The sequence below is a fragment of the Mercurialis annua genome, linkage group LG2 (genome assembly GCF_937616625.2).
Source record: "Mercurialis annua linkage group LG2, ddMerAnnu1.2, whole genome shotgun sequence".
NCBI classification, from domain to species: domain Eukaryota; kingdom Viridiplantae; phylum Streptophyta; class Magnoliopsida; order Malpighiales; family Euphorbiaceae; genus Mercurialis; species Mercurialis annua.
Window position 1 is genome coordinate 8,094,876 of NC_065571.1, and position 22,559 is coordinate 8,117,434.

General features: G+C 32.5%; 2 protein-coding genes across 2 annotated transcripts; both read left to right on the top strand.

The window, feature by feature from the left end:
- The first annotated feature begins 1,411 nt into the window (after nucleotides 1-1,411).
- Nucleotides 1,412-15,267, top strand: LOC126669635 (protein ENHANCED DOWNY MILDEW 2). Its single transcript, XM_050363147.2, has 19 exons — nucleotides 1,412-1,605; nucleotides 1,968-2,383; nucleotides 2,468-2,564; nucleotides 4,613-4,666; nucleotides 4,764-4,915; nucleotides 5,583-5,679; nucleotides 5,769-5,864; nucleotides 6,271-6,521; nucleotides 6,625-6,753; nucleotides 6,854-7,384; nucleotides 8,179-8,326; nucleotides 8,418-8,519; nucleotides 9,838-9,930; nucleotides 10,583-10,624; nucleotides 12,491-12,601; nucleotides 13,399-13,473; nucleotides 13,563-13,681; nucleotides 13,749-13,815; nucleotides 13,916-15,267. Exons 2-19 carry the CDS (start codon nucleotides 1,971-1,973, stop codon nucleotides 15,074-15,076), a joined length of 3,738 nt encoding a protein of 1,245 aa, XP_050219104.1. The 5' UTR covers nucleotides 1,412-1,605; nucleotides 1,968-1,970; the 3' UTR covers nucleotides 15,077-15,267.
- A 2,094-nt stretch (nucleotides 15,268-17,361) lies between these two features.
- LOC126669461 (probable long-chain-alcohol O-fatty-acyltransferase 5) lies at nucleotides 17,362-18,759 on the top strand. Its single transcript, XM_050362932.2, has one exon. It carries the CDS (start codon nucleotides 17,530-17,532, stop codon nucleotides 18,547-18,549), a length of 1,020 nt encoding a protein of 339 aa, XP_050218889.1. The 5' UTR covers nucleotides 17,362-17,529; the 3' UTR covers nucleotides 18,550-18,759.
- The last annotated feature ends 3,800 nt before the right edge of the window (nucleotides 18,760-22,559 follow it).

The window sequence follows — 22,559 nt, forward strand, 5'->3', positions numbered from 1 at the left end:
ATCCCGAAAAGGTTTAATTACTTAAAAACCACCCACATTGTATTTTGTTTTTCATTTATACCATGACCTAAATATTTTTTCAATTGTACCCTATTTTTGATTTTTATGTTTCACCTTCACCAAAAAGAGTTAAATTGACCTATTTTCCTTTGAAAAAGGAATAAAATTAGTCCTTTATTTTTATACGTTATTGTTATTCTTCTTCTTTAATTTTTTAATAACAATAATAAATTTTAAAAATTATTACTTTTCAAGAAAAATTCTGATCCAATAATCAAAGCTCCTTCTCCGACTTGGAGAAGGAGCAGCTCGCTCCTTCTCCTTTGAGCTGCTGCTTCAATTAAGGAGAAGGAGCAGCAGCTCCGCTGCTCCTTCTCGTCGAAGAAGGAGCGACCGTCTTTTTTTTAATTAATTTATAAAATTAATTTGTTATTAGGATCTATTTGAATATTTTAAAAGTTAAATGATCTTTCAGTATATTTTTAAAACATAAAAATATATAATTTAACCCTTGTATTTGGTTGTTTTAATGTTTTCATCCTTAAATTAAATAAATTGTCAATTTTTTTAATTTTGGGTAGAGCTGAAGCATAAAAATCGAGGGTACAATTGAAAATTTTCCTAAGTCGTGGTATAAATGAACAAAAGTTACAAGGTGGATGGTTTTTAAGTAATTAGGCCTCCTGAAAAATATCAGAAATACACTATAAATACACCAAAAATAAACTAAAACGTAATATTTTATAAAATTCATACAAATGCACCATAAATCAATTTGTTATTTACAAAATCAGCAGCAATAAACAAATCTATGAATAAGAGAAAGACAAAATAAATAATTATATGAATAATAGAACAATTTTATAAATAAAAAATTATAGATATACAATAATTTATTTACAAAATGTTTAAATCATTACAAAAAACCTAAAAAAATTACACAAATCTAAAAACGAGTCGAGAAATCCACAGCACAAATGGAAGAAAGGAACAGACTATCGCGAATGGAAAAGACGAACGGAAAAACGACCGGAAACGACGATAAATTCATTGAAAGTAGACGAACGGAAGTGCGAACGGAAAAGACGAACGAAAAAGTAATTAGAAAAGGCTAATTGAAAATCAAACGAAAAAAAAAGAAAAGAAGAGAAAACTTTGAAACAAAAAAAAGAGAAGAGAGAGAAAAAGAGCGGTTATGTAAAATTTTAACATAAAATGAGATAAAATTTTTATATATAGTGGGTACTTTTGTATATAAGTTAGAAAAATAGGCAGCATAGAAAATAAAAGAAGATAGACCAAAATACTGTAAATACTTTGCTAAAAACAGTTATTTGGAAAATAATTTCTCAATATTTCAGAAAAATAGTTTGAAGAATTATTGTGTTGAGTTGGTTTGCTGAAGTAATTTAAATTTCTTCAAGGTATCATTCCGTTGTAAAATCAAGGGGGCATATCGACCCTTTTGTCATTTGAGTTTATCAACTTCCTTTTAGCGGCGAGAGGCGAGAAACCCGAAACTGTAATCGAACCAAATAATTAATTTCCCTGTTAAACAAAAGCTAGGGCTCTCTCTTTGTTCATGTGCAATTGATCTTTAATCAGGTATCTCTTATCAAATCTTTTAATTAATTACTCTTCATTTTTTTATCACTCTCTCATTCGTCTATTTCATTATACTGTTTGTTTGCCGAGAAAATTTCAATTGAAATGGTCTGTTTTTTTCTTTTTAATTTATATTGAAGGTTTTGGTAATTGCTTGGTAAGTTTTTGTTTCAATTCCTTAATATTTAATGTGCTCCTTGTATGGACAAAACATTTGATTTTTTTTTTTTTGTTAGTTGATCATAAAATTATGAATTGTAGGATTATTTCTGTTAGTTGATCATGTTATTTGGCGATTAGTTGATAATGTGCTTCTGTTTAGTGCTGTTATGTTATGAAATGAACTGTGATTTTTGTGTCAGGGCATGGATTCATCGGACGATGAGGCGGAAGTTGGGCCGCAGTCTGTGTCGAACTATCATTTTGTAGATGATGAGGATGAACCGATTTCATTCTCCACGTTACCCTTTCAATGGAGTGAGAAGGAGGGTGTTGATGAAAAGAATAAGTATCAGATTTTCTTGCACGGGTCTGCAGACAGTGGACTTAGGACAATTCACGTGGGAGTTATAGCTTGGAAATTTGATTTGTTGAATGCAAATCCTGAAATATCAGTGCTTACCAAGGACAAGAAATGGATCAAACTGCAAAAGCCGAGGAAGAGCTTTGAGGAAATGATTAGAACCGAATTGATTACGGTGCATTGTTTTCATTACGCTAGGAGGAACCCGGAGGCATCTAAGAAATCTGTGTGGGACTACCTTGCCAAGGTTTTCAGGTGCTCTTTGGAGGAAGTTTGTTTGTCTCTTTTTTTCCTTCCATTTTTTAGTGTAAAATGTGACTGTTACTGTTGAATTTGTAGCTTGTATGATGTCAAACCTTCTCAGAATGACTTAGTCGACCAGATGGATTTAATATCTGAAGCTGTCAAAAGGGATGATTCTTTGTCAAAATCCAAGGTTTACATCCAGCTCCTCATATATTCTATTTTATAATTTAATTTATAACTGCATATGAGGAAGTTTTTTCCTTTCTTGTTGATGGTGTGACTAAATTGTTAATTCATATTATCTTATGGTTCTGAAATACTTGAGGATTGCAAAAATAAGTTTTGAAATTGATAGGCTTCCATGAATTGAAATATTACACTATGTTTCCTCGAAAAAAAAAAACAAAACAAAAATATTACAGTATGTGGGATGAGAATGTTGATTCCAAATACAATTTATAGTTTATAGTAAGGTGCAGTATTAAATTATTGATGAGTCTTCTTTGTACATAAAAGAACCATTTGTTTTAAGAAGGTGCTTTCACATATTCATTAAAACCTGCATTTCATTCATTTCGGTGACCGGAAGAGATGTTGTATTGTTATTTATCGTTATCCATGCATTATACTGTTAGCCCGTTGCTAGCATTTTTACAGTGCTTTGTGCTTTGTCAAGTTCAATTTTTATTTGCTCATGAATTTGTTGAACTTAAAGTGGTTTGAATAGGGCTGTTTTAATTATTCAGTTTGCGCTACCTAATGGTCATATTTAAGGTAAAAGATCAAACTTGATTCTGTATCAACATGTGAACTGTGAAGTACGTATTATTGACCATTATCTTTAAATATTTTCAACTCCCCAAATAGCATTTACTGTCCTCTTTTATTTCTTCATGGTCTCTAGTCAGGTGGCTGTATATGAAAGTAGTTGTCTGGTATTTTGTGGAGCTCTAGAAATTGTTTCACTTGCATATGAGATGATTTATTTCCTCCCCTAAACCATTCCATATTATAGATCATCTAGTGGCTCTACATCATTGCAGAGATGTAGCTCAAAAGGGATGGGATGATAATTTAAATGGCCGATTCCAATTGAAGAATTAAGGCTTAGTTGAGTTCAGTGTAAGCCGAAATGACTTAGATGACAGTTCCACAATATGCTTAAGACATATCAGTGGTTAATAGCTATATTTTGGGTCCCTGCATTATCTACTTAGCGATCGATACTTCTTTGTAGTTAGCACATGAACTGGAGGGAGAATATTCTTGAAGGTAAAACTTCTTGGTTCAGTTTGCTTTAGGAAGTTGCTCATCCCTAAATGGTTTATAGGGTTTTTGCTGATGTACACTCTCTTCATTGTCCTCTACCTTTCTGTTTGAAAAGCGTCTGTTATATTTATCTTCTCTGTTTAATTCTTTTTAGTCTTTATCCAGGAAAATATCCTATCTGAAAATTGTGTGACCTGATTATGCGAAGATTTATTATTTGAGCAAATTACTTAGAGGCCCCTGAGGTATACCATAATTAACAGTTTTGTACACCTTGTTTCAAAAATCTACTTAATGGTCCCTCAGTTTTAATTCCGCTAGCTGAGAGATCATTATGTTAATTTGAGGGACTAAATCATTTAACGGATTGAAACTCGGGTATCAAATCGTTCAAAAGTGAGGGACCAAATCGTTTAATAAAATTAAAAGTGAGGGACCAAATCGTTCACAAAACTAAAGGTGGGGTACCAAATCGTTTGAAAATAAGTGTCGAAATTAACGGAGGGACCTAATAGTTAACGGAATTAAAACTGAGGGACCATTAAGTAGACTTTTGAAACAAGGGGCACCAAACTGTTAATTATGGTATAACTCCGGGACTTTAGCATAATTTGCTCTTTTATTTTACATATTCTTATCAATTTTGCTGAAACTTTTTGTCTTTGTGGACTGATTACTCTTAGTTCTTGAGTGCTGCTAATGTAGTTTTTGCTATCTCCTATACTTGATAGGCATACTAGATTTTTTTTTTGACATTGTTATTTTTTCTTAATGTTGTTTGCTTTAGTTTATTGGTATGAGCAGCCCTCTGATTTGCTACCTGTATACGCTGGAAAATTCTGCATTTCAAGCTATTTCTATCTAATTTCTTTAGTTTTCAAATTAATAATAAATTAACGAGCAATGACCCTGTTCAAAATGGGGTTCTATTGGTATGATTTTGCACTTATTGCTAGTTTCTATGAACAGTTTCTGCTCTCATTTCTTGAGGAGAAGCCAAGGAAGAGAAAGCTCTCTGATGAGGTGATATTTCATTATTTCTGTCTTAAGCTTTTCTAGTTATCGCTCTCTGTTTCCAGTTAACGCTCTGCTTCATGCAAGTGCCTGCTTCATTTTTCAGGATGTCCAAGCTACTAATACGTCTGGATTTATAGTTGATGACATTGATGTGGATGATGAAATCCTTGAAGATGCTGAAGAAGACGAATCTAGTGGCGATGGATTGTTTGATTCTGTTTGTACATTTTGTGATAATGGTGGAGAACTTATATGGTATGCGATTGTTCTGGGTGCTCGTGGGAATTGTTCTGGGTGCTTGTGGGAATCTGTATTGTGGTTTTATATCTCATTTTTTCTAATATTACTTTTCATGACTTAACTTCCTTCTTTGTTGTCATTTCTGTAAATATATGGCTTGTCAAAGAAAAACATGAGATTCATTGATGAACCATTTATTTTTATTAGGGTCTTCCTTATCACACTTGTTATATCATGTTATTTACTGTATAATAATACTTCTCCATGTCTTGTATTATTGTGCAATGTTTTTTCGTTATTCAAGGGATACCGGGAAAGCAGTTGACCTCTGATTGCTGCAAAGCTTTGGAAAAAGTTTGCATACTTTTTACGCAATCATAGACTCAGCTATCTTAAAAGAGGAAAGAGCTTGCAAAAGAAATTTGCTAAGTTGCTCGGGAGTTGGCTTGTTTTTTTTTTTCTTATTGAAGTAACATGGCGCAACCCTTTGCTTTCTTTTAGTGATTGATGTGGTTGAATGCTATTGTAAAGAGTTACAATTTAATATAGCACGAGCTTGATTACCTCTTTCTGATCTTCCTTCTGAAACCTAGTTTCCTGATTCCATGCTTCTTGTCCTGTTGGTGGATGTAAATTTGGCCGTCTCTTATACATGTTGTGCATTTTCTTTCTCATATCACAGCTGTGATGGATGTTGTATGAGGTCTTTTCATGCATCGGTAGAGGACGGCAGTGATTCCATGTGTGTGTCGCTGGGTATGACAAAGAATGAAGTTGATGTATGCTACTGTTACTTGTTTCTGTTGTAATCAGTTTCAGATTCTGTTTCCTATCATTATAGCATGTTTAATTTTCCCCTTTTTGGCAGGCAAAGGATTTTATTTGTAAGAATTGTGAATATAAGCAGCATCAGTGCTTTGCTTGTGGAGAGTTGGGATCATCTGATAAATCATCTGGTGCTCAGGTATAGGCTTGCTGCTTAAAATTGGATAGTCCCTTAATATATTGCTATTTATCTTCTATTCTTTGTAGCCACAACAGATGCTGTTTTGATTCGTGTTGATCTTTAGAATAACACCTACATTTGACCTCCCATCGTGAATATGTTTAATGGTATAAAAATACAAAGGATCTCTTATCCCTCTTCCCAATATCTGAAAAGTAAATTGCGTACCTAGGATTCTGCTAACAAAATTCATTTGCTTTGTGCATTTGTTTTCATATCTACCAAAGACTAACAGTTTGGGAAAAAATATCCTGTGATTTTGTTTAATTCACTGTCCATTTATTTTTCTTTAATACAGTAATCAGATCTTAAACTCGAACTAATGTACGAAGGATTGCAAAACTAATTTCGTGCTGTTTCTCAGGTCTTCCGCTGTGCCAATGCAACGTGCAGTTATTTTTATCACCCACATTGTATTGCAAAGTTACTTCACCAGCAGGATGGCAATGCTGCTAAGGTGCTTGAGAAAAAGATTGTCGCAGGAGAGGATTCTTTTACTTGCCCCATTCATAAGTGCTGTGTATGCAAACAAGGAGAAAATAAGGAAATAAAGGACCTGCAGTTTGCTGTTTGCAGGCGCTGCCCCACATCATACCATCGTAAATGTTTGCCAAGGTAGCCTCCAACTTTCCTGTCACCATCTTTTGTCAGATACCGGTATTAATTTAATTTACTCCACTATTAGTGTGGATTTATAATGCTTGAATGATCTTTCCAGTGATATTTTTATTGAAAAGATAACAAAAGAAGGAGAAGAAAATGATGATGAAGAAGAAGAAGAAGAAGAAGAAAGGGAAATAAGAGGGTGGGAGAATCTACTGCCCAACCGTGTACTGATATATTGTTTGTAAGCGACACTCTTTTCTTTTTGCCCTTTTCCCACATTGTTTCCTACATTTTCTTGCACCAGTTTGCTAAATACAGGTTCTTGTTATTCCTATGGCTAGAGAACATGAAATTGATGATAAGATTGGAACTCCAATCAGAGACATAAGATTCCCTAATGTTGAAGAAAAGAAGAAGAAGAAACAAATATCAGAGTTGCCTGGAAGCTCAGGGAAAGTTTTGTTAAAGAAAAGAAGGCTTACATCAGAAGCATGCCATTCAAGAGATGCTGTTGTTAAAAAGTTTAAGGAGTCATCTTCTGATGTGAAAAAGGTGGTAAATATAAAAAATATTGAAAAGATATCATATGGATCAAATATACTGAGGAAAGTGAAAGAAAGTAATGCATCCAACAAATCGTTCAAGGGAAACATGAAGTCTTCCTCGATAGACGTTGGTAGGCCTGTAACAACTAATGTAAAGAAGACCTCTTTGGGTGACAAATTATTTACCTTGACAAATGAACGGCTTCAACTAGGTGGGAACCAGGACATGAATTGTAGTGAACTTAATAAGTCCTTGACAGTTAAAAAGACTTCTGCAATGAAGTTGAGCAGCGAGCCACCTTCATTAGATGATGACACACGAAAGAGGTGACTTTTTTTTAGCTTTAATTTCTGAATTGTTATTGTCTCTCGTTTTCCTCTTATTTTGATTTCAAAATTAAATATTAAAATTACTAGAGATGAGGATACCACTGAGCCAAGTGAAGGCATTATATTATAGTAACTATTTGAGTCGACTAGATTTAAAAACTATGCCACAACATGAACAGCTTTCTAACAAATTTGATTCCACAGGGTATTTGAAACATTTAGTTTGCTCAAATAGAGTAATGATGAAAGCCTCAGTTTTCTCATGTTAAAATGTGACTTCCTACATTCTTAAACATTTAAGCTGAATTCTACATGACTAAACCACTTTTAGAATTAGACAAGACTTTCCTTAACCTTAAAACTAAAGCTTTAATTGGTTTAAAAAGGAAAAAATTATAGCTCTAACAAATTGAAGTCAAAATTTAAGATTTTCTTTATTCAGTGATGGTTAAATTAGTTATTAGAATAATTATTTATTAAATATCAAATAAAAGATACTCAAATTTCAACATTTTTAGAAAAATAAAATTTATAATTAGGGTCACTCTCCTCAACTCAAGCATTATTGTAACTGAACTAAGCCTTACACTCTACTTCAAATATTCAAGTTTAAGCTGTACTCAGTTTAGAAACAAGTCATTTTTGAGTGTACTAAGGACCAATTTTGAGTAGGTCAACTATGTTAAGCCTCTTATTTGGATAATGTGATAACTATAGAATTTCCTAATTCGGGGCTTCTCTATGTGTGCTAATAACTGTTTTTTCCCTCTTTCATCTATCCCTTTTTGCAGATTGTTGGAATTAATGGAAGAATCTGCTTCTTTGATAACCATTGAAGATATAAGGAAAAAGCATGAGGTTCCATCTACGCATTCACAATCATTAAAGCATTTTGTTGAAAAAAAAATTTCGGCTGGAAAGGTGGCGATTGCAGTCGAGGTACATGTATTCCCAGTTTTCTCTTTAATTTCTGTCCACAGGTTTTGTATCAATTTTGTTTCTGAAGAACTTATGTGTATTAAATATTTAGGCTGTTAGGGCAGCTCTAAAGAAGCTAGAGGATGGATACAGCAAGGAAGATGCGCAGGCTGTTTGTGAACCAGATTATCTAAATGAGGTCTTTAGGTGGAAGGTTGTTTGCCATTCTCATCTAAATTATTTGGATATTTAATATATTATTTTAATATAGAATTACCAGGTTGTGCCAATTTATTTAGAAATTAGGTTAGATCTAGTTAGATGATAAGATATGCTAGTAATATGAAGTTCTAATTTATTGACAATATATATGTTCTTTTCTCTAGAATTTAGTAAGATGGTAAAAGTGTCTTAGAAATATTATTAGGTGTCTTTGTAATACTATAAAAAGAAAATATAGATTATCCTTTTTTACAAGGATTTAGTGAGAACAAGTTGAGTTTCTGAATTTTATATTCCTTAATAAAGCACAAAAAGAAATGCAATGGTTTTTATTTCAATGTGACATGCTTATATGTAAATAAAAAGTTTAACTTTCTGTTAGGATTTGGGATTTCTTTTCTCATCTCATTGATGATTCAGGATTTAAGATTATAATAATTAAGTTGTCCTAATTTTTTTTAAAACTTAGGCTATCATTTTCCTTTGAATATTTAGTAAAATTATTATGTATTTTAGTAACATTAAATTATCTTAATTTGATTTTAACTTATGGTATCCCTTTCTTTAAGGATTTAGTGATTATTAGATATTTTAGCAGTATCATTAAAAATTTAAAGGGCTGTTTTTGTCCATCAGAAAATGTACCTTGCTAATCCACTATTTTTTTTTGGTTTAATGTCTTAAAAAACCCCGACCTTTCATCCCCTTTTCAATCCTACCCTGACGTTGAAAATTTGTCAATTTTACCCTATTTTGCGTTTTTTCATTTCAATTGTACCCTGAAGCATACAATTGACCTTTATTTATTTGACAAAAGTTCAAAACAATTCTCCAAAAATTGTCAATTTAATATAAAAAAAATAATCTAATGCAAAAAGGGTCAATTTAGAGAATATTTTCCAAATAAAACAAAAGGTCAATTTTATGCTTTAGGGTACAATTGAAATGAAAAAAAATGCAAAATAGGGTAAAATTGACTGATTTGCAATGTCAGGGTAGGACTAAAAAGGGGATGAAAGGTCAGGGTTTTTTTAAGATATTAGGCCTTTTTTTTATGGATTATAGACAAAAATATGAATTGTAGATGAAGGTTACAGAGGAATGTTTCTCATTTTAGTTTCTTTATTTGAAAACATATCTTAAACATATTATTTAGGTTGATGAATGTCAGGAATGGATTCTCCATAAATTCTACACATGCAAGTAAAAGTTAGTCTATAAGCGTGTTCAGATTATATGAGCTTTAAGAGAGCTAAAGCTACTCATTTATCGTCTCTATTAATCTTTTTGCTTGGTTGATGTGTCTCCAGGACAAGCTTAAAGTGTATCTTTCACCATTCCTTCATGGAATGCGCTATACATCCTTTGGGCGCCACTTTACGAAAGTAGAAAAACTCAAAGAGGTAATTATGTTTCTAAATGATATAAACTTGTTTGATTAAGTTATTGTATTTGATTTTTTAGTACTTCACGTTTTGAAACTGATTTTGATTCTGTTTTAATTTTTTTGCTAATTACTTAATTTATTATCTCTTTTAGTGTTTTGCTATGTGTTTTTTCTTATTTCTACGAGGGGACTGGGTTTATTACCTTGTGCACCTTTGAAATTGTTGGAACTCCTTGTTTCATGCTCATTCTGAACAGCGTTTTAGGGTAGTATATTTTGTCTTGCTAAGGAAACTGTAAATATTATTTATTTTGCTAATTTTTCCACAAAATTGCATCTGTTACAACTATAGATTGGCCATTTTTCACTGCAACTGCTGTTAAAACCTTGTTCCAGCCATGTAGCTGCATCCAGCTCATGTTGACATTATGGAAATGATTTGCCATCAAATGATTTTTCCAGAAACGTTTTTGTTCTTTTCTAAACGACTCTTGGTATCCAGAGTGCAAGAATATTCTGGAATAAAAAGAGCAGAACATGAAGTATTTTCTTGAATTCCTTGTTGACAATGTTATGTAGTTTATAAAACTAACTACTTTGTTTAGAAAAGCTGTTATTTTACTTATATTGCTTCTGGAGAAATCTGATGTCAGATACCAATTATGCAGATCGTCAACATGCTCCATTGGTATGTAGAAGATGGCGATATGGTAAGAATTAAGACACTGTTGCAGTTGGTTGATTTTATTTAATACCCCATTCATCTCAAAATGATAGACTGTTTGCACAAACACAAGAATCAAGGAAAATATAGTTAAGTTGGTTAAAATTAATCAATTTATCTATCTTTCCAATTAGATATATAAATAGTATATTAATGACTAATTTCTTTATTGGTGCATCTTCCATTGAAATATGAAGTTTTTAATTCATTTGAGGATAACTATTCATATTTATTAGAGGTAAATAAGACTTTTAACTTGTGTACCAACGTATTGCAAGTGAGACGTCAAAACGGTAAGGTGGCCTATCAATTTGCGGTAGAGAGAGTACTTCAGGTCATTGTATCAAATAAAATAGAGCAATTACTCTCATGCTCGAAACTTGTAGTATATCACACTTGCATCCTTTTGGTTTATGGATAAAAGGGTGTCATCCTCCTGTTTCATTTTTATTAAATATAATCCTTATGCTCTTTTCTGGTTTTTCAACTAAGTCAAATATACTTAATTAGTAAAATTACATTTATGTTTAGTTAAACTTATTTTTGACATAAATATAAACAATTTTTTTTTTATGAGTTCTAATGACTTATTGATTCCAAATTTTTTTTAACTATTTGAGCTGTATAAAAAGACAATTTTAGAAATTTAGGGTTAATGTCATAACAATTCACCAATTCTACACGTCATTTTAATTACACCGTTTAAAAATCGTTATTTTCATACACCACCTACTTTTTTTTTCCAAATCGATGCACCGAGTAAAAACCTCGCTGAGTTGGCAGCCGCATAGTGACATATCAAAACGAATCCGATGATGACATGTTAGCAATTTTCACTGGATTTTTACCCGTGTATCGATTTGAAAAAAAAAATGGTAGTTGGTGTATGAAAATAAAATGACAAAACATGTATAGTTGGTGAATATTTATGACATTACTCCAAAAATTTATTGCTTTTTAGAAAGTAGTTCTTTTTAATTAATTTTTTTAAAGAAATTAAAAATAGTTTTTTAAAAAGATTAATTCTTTAAGCATTAATAAATGTTAAAAAAGTTAATTTGAATTCATTAAATCACTAAATTTCATTAAAATATAATTCATAATATATTTATATTAAAAAGAATTTGAGGATTAAACTGATATTTAATTTCATTAATTAAGTCATTTGATTTAGTTGACTAACAGTAAAAAAACGGAAGGTTTAAAATGTTGACAGAAATAAAATTAGAGGATACTATCGTTTGATCCTGAAACAAGAGGATGCAAGTGTGAATTACCTTATATGTCAAGGTTGTCACTGATTTTACATTTACTCAATAAAATAGTATGGTCCTAATTTTGCCTTCATGCTTCACTTGTTTCATGGAAAATATATCCTTAAGTGCTGCTTTAATGATATTCTAGGCTTATTATAGGAAAATGAGTCATTTGATTATAGTTTCCCAGTTACAGGTAAATTTAGCATCTGCTTTGAAAAGAGGCTAACTTTTTGACTTCTAAACTTAAAGCGGATCCCCCAATCAAAAAGCATGGAAAATGCCAAATCCAACAATTTTATATTTTAATGTATTCTAGATTTTTCCAGGGCTAATTGCTGAAATTTCACCTTTCTGATCCAATCATGATTTGGCTTCATGCAAGACAATGATCTTTTTGTTGAGCTCAACCCATTTTAGATACGAGCTTAAGGGAATTTTTTTTATTCTATTGATATTTGGTTTCCAATTTATTTTATTTACCAGCTACTTTTTGATCAGAGAAATGAGTGGGACCACAATTATGTAAAGTCTTTATAGGTTTGTCATTACTTTTTCATGTTGTATATGTGGTTATTATTCTTTCTTGTGAACAGGTTGTCGACTTCTGCTGTGGTGCTAATGATTTTAGTTGCTTGATGAAAGAGAAGCTCGAGCAGACTGGGAAGAAGTGCTTATACAAAAACTTTGATGTTATCCACCCAAAGGTAACTTTTGCCATCTAGTAAGGACTGTTTTTTGTGTCAAGCTGTCAACCTTGCGGTTTACTAACTGGATGTCTTATATGTGTTATATGACTCCATTTTTGAATACCCCAGGACTCCTTTTGGCTGTCTAATGTTGCTCAAGGACATCCCGTTTGTTAGAGGAGTTATTGGACAGTTAAATGGAGGTGGGATTATTTTAATAACTTGCAAATTTTTAAAAACTGGGTGGGTGCTTTGCTGCCTATGATCCACATGTTCTTCACTTCATTTTGTGTCTATTACCCGGGAGAAATGTAAGTAGAATTGCAAGTTGAAGGGAAAGCACCAAGATAAATGGTCTTCTTTCCACGCTACCACTTTACTACTCTAAGAATCCCTATCCCCTTTGAAATTAGATTATTAATGAAGAGGTCTGGAGGAGGCAAGATTGAGGGTCCCATCTTCCTGTTCATGGGCCATCATGACTTATGGGCTGAGTTGAATACTGCGTGTAATAGTATTCTTTTAAGCTAGTGACTATTGTATGTGGTTTTGCAGATGCTTGCACACATGGACAAGACATCCTCTTAATTATAAGAGGGTTGTATAGAATTGTTTTGGCCGAATTGCTTTACTATTTATATACTTCTTTTTAGACTAGGTTTTGGTCATTGGTTATCTTGAATTCATTCTGTAATCATTAGGCAAACTAGTGATAATAGTTAATTTTCTTTTATTGAAACCATTATAATATGCTTATGTCGTAGTCTTTGCTTGCGATTTTCACTGCTTGATAAAATTATTACTTCTTTTGGCAGAATGATTTTAATTTCGAGAAGAGGGATTGGATGACTGTTCGTCCACATGAGCTGCCAAAAGAGGGTTCACAATTGGTAAGTAAAATTCTGTTGATATAGATTACATATCTGGATTGATGTGCTTAATGATTTTATTTCTGTGGTAACTTTTGATCTTTGAGTAGATCATGGGGTTAAATCCTCCCTTTGGGCTAAAAGCATCTTTGGCTAACAAGTTCATCAATAAGGCTCTTCAGTTTAAACCAAAACTTCTTATCCTGATTGTTCCACCTGAAACAGAAAGGTATGACCTGGTATTTCCTCTGTCTTGCTCTCTATCTCTCTGTGTGACACACGTCTCTTTTCTCTAGGTTGGACAAGAAGAAGGATTCACCTTATAATCTTGTTTGGGAGGACGATCAGCTTGTGTCAGGAATGGTAATAACAAACAAGATGCTCTTTTTTTTTTTTTTCATTTTGGCTGAGTATTTATTGTGGCTTGATGTTGGTATTATTTTTGGCCTTTAATCCTTTTCAGTCATTCTATCTTCCTGGTTCTATTGATGGGGATAACAAAATAATAGAGAATTGGAATGCAATTGCACCGCCGGTTTATCTTTGGAGTCGTTCTGATTGGCATGGTAAACACTTGGCAATAGCTCAAAAGCACGATCACTTATCCAGGCAACAGAGAGTATCATCTGTGAAGGAAATTATTCATGAAGCTGACACCTATGATGCTCCACTGAAGGTCGACTCTTTTAATACCAATGCTTCACAGCCGATAGATGATTTTCACGCACGAAATAAAGAATCAAATCATAGCATAAGTGGAAATCAAAGTGGTGAAGAATGCCTCTCCCGTGACAATGCTAACAGAAAAAGCCAAGATAATCTTGGCCATGAGAGAAACCAGTCTGGAAGGAATAGAAAGCAGCACGGTAAAGATAAGACTGGGATAGCTACAACCGAAAAGTTGCCGGAGTATAGACAGAACAGTGAAATGCCTTCCAGAAGTGATGATTCATACAAGGAAATACCTCATTATTCTCCACCTAATATGGCTGCTAGTAGATCCTCACAGGAACGCCCATCATTCAGATCTTTCGAAATGTCTCCGCATCCAGAAATGGGCGAAAGTAGTTTTCCTGATATGGATACCAGCATGTTTAATCCTCATATCCCATATGGAAGAGCTTACAATGGCGCCATGAACTGTGATGAGTATTCTCATGGTGTTGGTGGACTTTCTCATTCCAATTTGGATGGTGGTGGTTTTGGTTATAGATCCTATACGCCAGAATTGAGGGAGCCAGAGTTACGGTCCCAAATTCCACAGTATGGTCAATATCCCGATTCTTTTGTCCAAAGGAATTATATGGGCAGCCACGACTCGGGATACAGCCGTACGAGGCCACAGCCACCTATGCCCTATGGGCACATGGGTACAGCTCCAGAGCCTCCGCATATGATGAACATGTCAACAATGCAGCGATACGCACCTCGATTAGATGAACTGAACCATACAATGATCGATAACTTTGGTTCTGATCCTTCTATGATGAATAGGAATGACATGTATGATCCAAGACTTCAGAGACCACCTCAACCGAGTTACCAAGTTGACTCGATGAACTTCGCTCCAGGTCCGCATCACCAATACTCATACCAGAACTCAGCAGGTTGGCTTAATGAGTAGTTATATGTTGCCAATATTCTGTAGGGTTTAGTAAGTATTTGCTGGTAAGTGATTGTGTATATATAACTTTGCTTTGTTATGAACGTAGACTTGACAACGCTTTGCCAACCTGAATGTTATCAAAAAGTGGTTGCGTAATAATTAGGTAGCTTGTGTTTATTTTTTCTTATAAATATAAGAATCTTCATCAAGATATTTATTTAGAATGCCGGGAAGATTCAAAACCATTACTGCTGACCTTATAGGATATCGTGTATTAAGTGCAACGGTTTTTTCATATTAGTAGAATTACGTTATGTGCTTCGCACATGGTTCGTAATATAACACGTCAATAATAGTTTAATTTTTGATTAGAATAATACTTTATTTTATTAATACATTAGTAAAGCAGTTTATAGTGTAGTGATTTTTAATCAATCACTAAATTTAAAATAGTATATTAATAGAGTAGTTGTATTATAAATTATTATATTGAAGTAGTAAAAATATTTATTTTATTGTTTTAATTGTATTTTAAATTTAATAATCATTAAACTTATAAATTAATTTATTAATTGTAGCTCAAACTCATAGTTCTATTAACTTAACAGTATGGGGAAGTTGTAAAAAGGTATATACTTTTTTTGTAACTATTTCGTTTTGTTCTGCTATTTTACAAAAATCAGTGAACTCAATTATAAAAAAAAATTATTTCTTGACATGTATCATGTTTAAATATAATTATTTTGCCGAGTTAAATAATTGAGGAAATTTAATAGATCACATGATTTTTGAAAATAATACCGAATTCACATGTCCAATTTTTTTTTTCATCCAAAACATTTTGATAATCACAAATCATAACGAATCAGATAGTGACATGTTAGGATTTTTAAATGGATTTGTGAGAAATTAGTAGTTGGTGTATGAAAATGAGATTTTTAAACGGCGTGATTAAAATGAGAAAACGTATAAAGTTGTTGAAGTTTTATAACATTATATAAATAAACTTTCCATAGATTTTTTTTTATCTTTTTTTCAAAGAAAAAACAAGAGATTAATGAGTAATAGAAGTAAGTAAAATAAGAAGAATCTGGTTAATGGAGATGTTGGTGATGGAAAAGACAGATGGAGTGGTTTTTACAGAGATGAATATAGTTGAGGATGGAAATAAAAGAAAATAATAATAATGAGGTGTATGAATTAGATTTACGTCTGATAATCTAACATTATTTTAAATTTATGTTTTAAATATTAACGAAGGATCATTTTACCCCTGAACTTGACATAAAATATAAAAACGTTTAAATTGAAAAAAGTGGACCACTTTTATTCTAAATTTGACAAAATTGGTACAAAAACGCTCCTCCCCACTCTCATCCAATAGAGTAAAACACACTCTCTGATTTTGGTGGTGATTTTTTTTCCATAGGTGGTTTTTGATGGCAAAATATTTCAAATGATCCTATTTTTTTAACACTATATAAATTAATCCATAATAATTAATAAAACAATTTAATTTTAAAACTTTACATATCAAAATTATATTAACTAAAAATATAAAGGACCTTTTTATACTTTTTGCAATTTTTTTTAATTCTGATGAGTAGCTGCCGGAAAAGGCTGCTCATCGTCGTCTCCTACAGAGACGAAGCTCGTTGTCTTTTTGAGAGACGAGTTCATCTCTGACAGAGATGGAGAGCTTCGTCTCTGTGAGAGACGAGTTCATCTCTGACAGAGATGAAGAGCTTCGTCTCTGACAGAGACGAGCTTGTCTCTCAAAGACAAACTGAGTTCGTCCTTCAACACTCTCGAAGGTGGAGGAAGAGGGGCATTGGCGATGGTGGTGTAAAAAAAATCCGGTGAATTTATCATTTTTAAAATTTAATTAAATTAGATTAATTAGGGTATATTATTTAATTAGATTAAGTTAATTAGAGTTAACTAAAGTTAATTAGAGTTAATTATTTTAAAACTCTCCAATTAAGGTGCCACATTAGCATATGGGTGTTTTTGAACCGGTTTTGCCAAATTCAGGATAAAGGTGACCCAGTTTTGTTAATTTGGATGTTTTTGATACTTTGTGCCAAGTGGTGGGGGGCTAAAGTGATCCTTCGTTCTTTTAAATATCCACCATTTATAACGTTAAGGGTATTTTTGAAACGAAAAAAAACATTAATGCCGCAGTTGATATAAGGGCAAAACATTAGGGTCATTTTTATATCTTTTCCCTATTATTTAATACATTTATTAGGTGTCCAATGACTTATTGAACAACTCGACATTCAAAAAGTTTATTGGATATCGATATATTCAAAATTTAAAATGTCAACTCTCTCCCAATAATAATAATCCACATCCAAATTTAAATTCAAAAGAGAATCATCTATTAATCATCACATTGTCACCTAAAAATTCTCATTCCATTCACAGAATTAACAAAGAGAGTACTCCATAGAACCAAGAAAGCAGAAATGGAAGGAGAATTGAAGAATCTGATAAATTTATGGGTCATTTCAATACTTTGTTTATGCTACTGCTACTACATAGCATCCAAATTACCAAAAGGCCCCTTCAGGTTTTTTTCTCTCCTCCCTGTATTCTACCTCTTCATCATCCTCCCTTTAAATCTCACAACCTTCCACTTTGGTGCCACGTCAGCTTTCTTCTTCATCTGGCTTGCTAACTTCAAACTCCTCCTCTTCTCCTTTAATCAACCGCCGTTTTCTCCGATTCCGGCGAGTTTTTTCCATTTCATTTCGTTGATTTTTCTTCCTGTTAAACCAAAAAATAATCAATTTCATAATCCAAATTTAATTTTATTTTCGGTTAAAATATTAATTGTGGCTATTTTATTTCATTTATATAGCTATAAACAGTTTTTGCATCGTTACTTAATCTTAGCTTGTTATTGCTTGCATTTATATTTGGAACTTGAAATTATTTTAGCCGTTTCTGCAATCCCGGCTCGAGCCGTATTTGGATTCGACCTCGAGCCGCAGTTTAATGAGCCGTATCTAGCTACTTCTTTACAAGACTTCTGGGGCCGGCGATGGAACCTTATGGTCACCGGTATCCTCCGTCCGACTATTTATTTCCCGATACGACGGTTTTTTATGCGTTTTATTGGCTCCACGTGGGCTTTCATTCCGGCTTTTATTGCTACATTTGTCGTGTCGGGTTTGATGCATGAGGTTATTTATTTTTATATCACGCGCGTGAGTCCCACTTGGGAGGTGACGTGGTTTTTTATCCTACATGGAATCTGCGTGGCTGTCGAGGTGGCGGTGAAGAAGATGGTTAGTGACAGGTGGCGTTTACGTGGTTCGGTTTCGCGGGCGTTGACTTTGAGTTTTCTGGCGGTGACTGGTGTTTGGTTATTTTTTCCTCAGTTGATTAGAAATAAAATAGATGATAAAGTTATAGGAGAGTATTTATTTTTTGTTGATTTAGTGAAGCAGACATCAATAGGTTATGTTTCTATTTTTTTTTAAGATATGATGATAATAGTGGATAGTTCATTTATTGAGTTTGTTGAGCTTATTAGGGCGCGCATTGGTCGATTCAATTCAATTTCGTTTCGTAAAATTTAAAATCGATCATTTTGGTTCGATTCCATGACACTGTAATTGATTAAGCAATGGTGTAATCCATAAATTTAAACAGTTGTAATAATTTAAAAATAAATATTTTATTTTAGCTAAGTTTGCTCAATTAATTTAATTGAGTTTAATTTATTCAAGTGCAGTTATTGAATGATTGTATTCTGTTATTTTTTATTTGAATAGTTATAAATGGATAGATTCTATCCGGATAGAGTGGCATAAAAGTAATTTTTATTATTAGCGAGTGATTGGGTTTTACTTTTTTATCCTTATAGGTATTTGTACTGGAAAAGACAAATTGTCTTGGTAAATGACAAAAGTTCCTCATAAATGATGACTCTTTAATAGGCCGAATAATGAACCAACACTAGTTTTGATAGTGGCGATATTTTTGTTGACAGTGGAGATATTTTAGTACTCCATTGTTTTCTTTGTAATGGTAGAAAGCAAATAATGAACAAATCTTGTTCAATTGTAATTAATTACTGAATTGCTATCATTTTTTTGTTTTATTTTAAATTATGTAATTTTATATTCATATATTTTAATCGGCCATAACATTACAAATCCGCTATTAAACCAACCTAAATAAAAATTTGGTTATTCAATTGATTTTTAATTAAGAGCCGGCTATCAAACCGGCTCTATCATTAGTCTTACTAATTTAAGATCTTGAGCCGACTTAACGGCCAACTTTAATTTTCATGAGTCGGCCGTTAAACCGGCTTATATTAGTGTCTCAATTAATTAATTTTATTATATTTAAATATATAATATATTTAATAAAATTGTAAAAAAATTGAGGTTGTTATAAATTAGAAAAAACAATTTATTAATTTCATTTTGATAAAACAAGCTTCATAAGGAGACAATTGATATTTAATTTTAAAAGTAGTCAAAAAAATAGTTACAGAAGATAAGTTGTAGAGAATATAAAACACATAAATTAAATTAATTTGAGTTATATTTGAGATCTAGAATTCATGTAAAAAAGTTAAAAGAATAATTAATCTTAACTGAAAATAGAGAAAAAAGTTTTTATCCGGATAGATTCTGTACGAATAGCATTGCTGTTTTATAATGCAGTAAGCAAAATGATCCACTCTCTCAAATGGAAACTAAAAAAATAGTATTACTAGTGTTCAAAAATATATTTTTTTATAACTTTTTAAACAAGTTCCCCCGTCCGGTTGAACTGATGGCTTTACTGGTTCCGCCACTAATTTGGCTTTTAAAATATTGTGCATCGGGTTTACTAAACATTAAAAATACAATTACTATTATACATGTCCAGCTCGTGTTCATTCACTTAGCCATTAAACGAACAAGCTTGTAAACGTGCTCAATGAACGAGCTCGATAAGTACTAAACGAGCTCGCTCATGAACAAGCTCGTGAACGAGCTCGATAAGTACTAAACAAACTCGATCGCAAGCCCATTTATTTAGCGACTAAACGAATGAACACGAGCTCGGCTCGTTTATCCGTTAAACGAACACAAATATGAGTTAAATAAATTATAAAAGAACAATATCTAATAATGATATTTTCCAAACACATACTAAACTATAACCGATAAATCCAACAAAAGATTATCCCACCATAAATAACAAAAATATAGGCAATATAAAATTTATAGACAAATAAAACAACTCATTGTCTAAAGCTATTAGGTTATAAGTTTCTCATATCAAAACTACGTAGGTTTGTTAAATCATGTAATTTTGAAATTATAGAAGTTATTTATATAAATTAATTTAAATATGAGTTAGTTCGTTAACTCCTAATTGAGTTTCTAAACGAACTTAGTCATTAACTCTTATTTGAGCTTGTTCACAAACTCTTTTTCGAGCTCGTTCATGAGCATGTTCACGAACAACTAATCGAGCTGTTCATGAAAGTAAACGATCCGAACACTACTATGTTCATGTTCGGTTCATTTAAATTGAAGTACATAAAATCAAGTTCGAACTCGGTTCATTTGGATAAAATATAAGAGATATAAATAAGATAGAATTTGGAAAATCAAATTTAAAAGTGTTTAAATTAATTTATTTATTCTAAAATTATTGAAAACCAACATAGAAGTTGTTAGGATTTTAATTGTAAAATATTATTAAAAATTTATGGAGTGGAAAATTAATATACATGATAAATAAATAAAATTATCAATTTATTGAGTTTACAGAAAAATATAAAAAGTATGAAATTTGTATTTAAAAAAATTGCATTTATAAATTAAATATTATTGTTAATATTATAAAATATCCAATTTAATATATTTGATAATCATTAAGAAATAGTAATTTGAATAGTATGTACGTTTGTAAAAGCCAATTTAGTATAAATGACAATCATTAAAGTTACTATTTATGACATTAAAGTTATGTAATTAAAGCTATGTAGTTGGAGTATGTTGGAACACGTAAAATCAAGGAGTATTTATAAATAATGATTCAAAAGGATATATTAGTCTTTTACATAGTCATTAACTCTAGTATTAATGGTTCTATCCGGATAGATTCTATCCCTTCATCTTTAGCGTTTTTATTTTTCCAAATGATAAAAAATACTCCCTCCGTCCCGTTTAAGAAGGGACAAATGACTTTTTCACATATATTAAGAAAATATTAATTACTATAGTGTTTTCTTATTTTACCCCTATTTATGATAGTGTTGTATTTTGTGTATAAGCTTATAGTCATTAATTATGGAAAGAGAAAAGGGGGTAAAAAAGAAAAATTCATATAAATTGGCACAAAAAACACGATATGGCCTTCTTAAGTGGGACAAATAAAAATGGGATATGTCCCTTCTTAAATGGGACGGAGGGAGTATTGAACAGCTAGCGAAAATTTCTGCTCTAATGTAATCTTTAAAACGTTCCGATTTAGCCCGAATTGTATTTTTTTAAGCTTATTTAGATAAACGGAAAGCACGCCAGACCAGTTCTTTAAACAAATTTTCTAAATCTTTTCTTATACTATGTGTTTTATTCCGGTTGGAAAGGTGAAAATTTCATAATCGATGAATTGGTAGATATAAAATAAATTTTCTTAGTCCTCTTTTTTTTTTTTTGATTACAGACGAAAGGCCAAGGCCAACAAAAAGAGAAGCACTTAGGGCCTTCTACACATGCGAGGTATGGAAACTCCGGCGAGGTCATCAGCTAGGAATCTGCAAATATCCAAAGGCATGCTCTCATAATGAAACAGGCCAATACTGTGGTAGAATCCTAGATTAGCCATACGATCGGCGCAACGATTTCCTTCCCTATGAATATGGTGAATCGAAACACTCCACTCTCTCTTCAACATGCTTTTGATAGCACTCAGCATATTGGCATTAGCATTAATCCGGATATCATTACTGTTCAAGCTATCAACAGCGAGTTTACTATCCATCTCCAAAATGATGTGACGAAACCCACGACTCCAAGCAGCTTCCATTCCATCGAGAGCTCCCCAAAGCTCCGCTTGAAGAACCGAGCAGCTGCCGATGTGTCTACTAAAGCCAAAAACCCAATCTCCATTACTGTCACGAGCTACACCTCCACAAGTTGCATTGTTACCCGGAGAACGGACGGCGCCATCGGTGTTAATTTTCAGCCAGTCGGCGGGGGGAGGATCCCAACCAATGAGAATCTCCACCTTTGGCTTTAAACCGGGGTTAGCCAGATTGCTAAAACGCTTAGCACTGACAGTAAAATTCACCAGCTGAAAAGAATACTGCATAATCATCTCCGAGCTGCGCCTATCTCCGTTAAAGATGAAGTTGTTACGATGATTCCATAACGACCAGCAGGTAATTCCAAAGGTAATCCTCCACCTTTCATCATGGTGTAAATTCTTTCCCTGCAAATTATTAAAGAACCAAGTATCAAAGGGTAAGCTAAAAAAA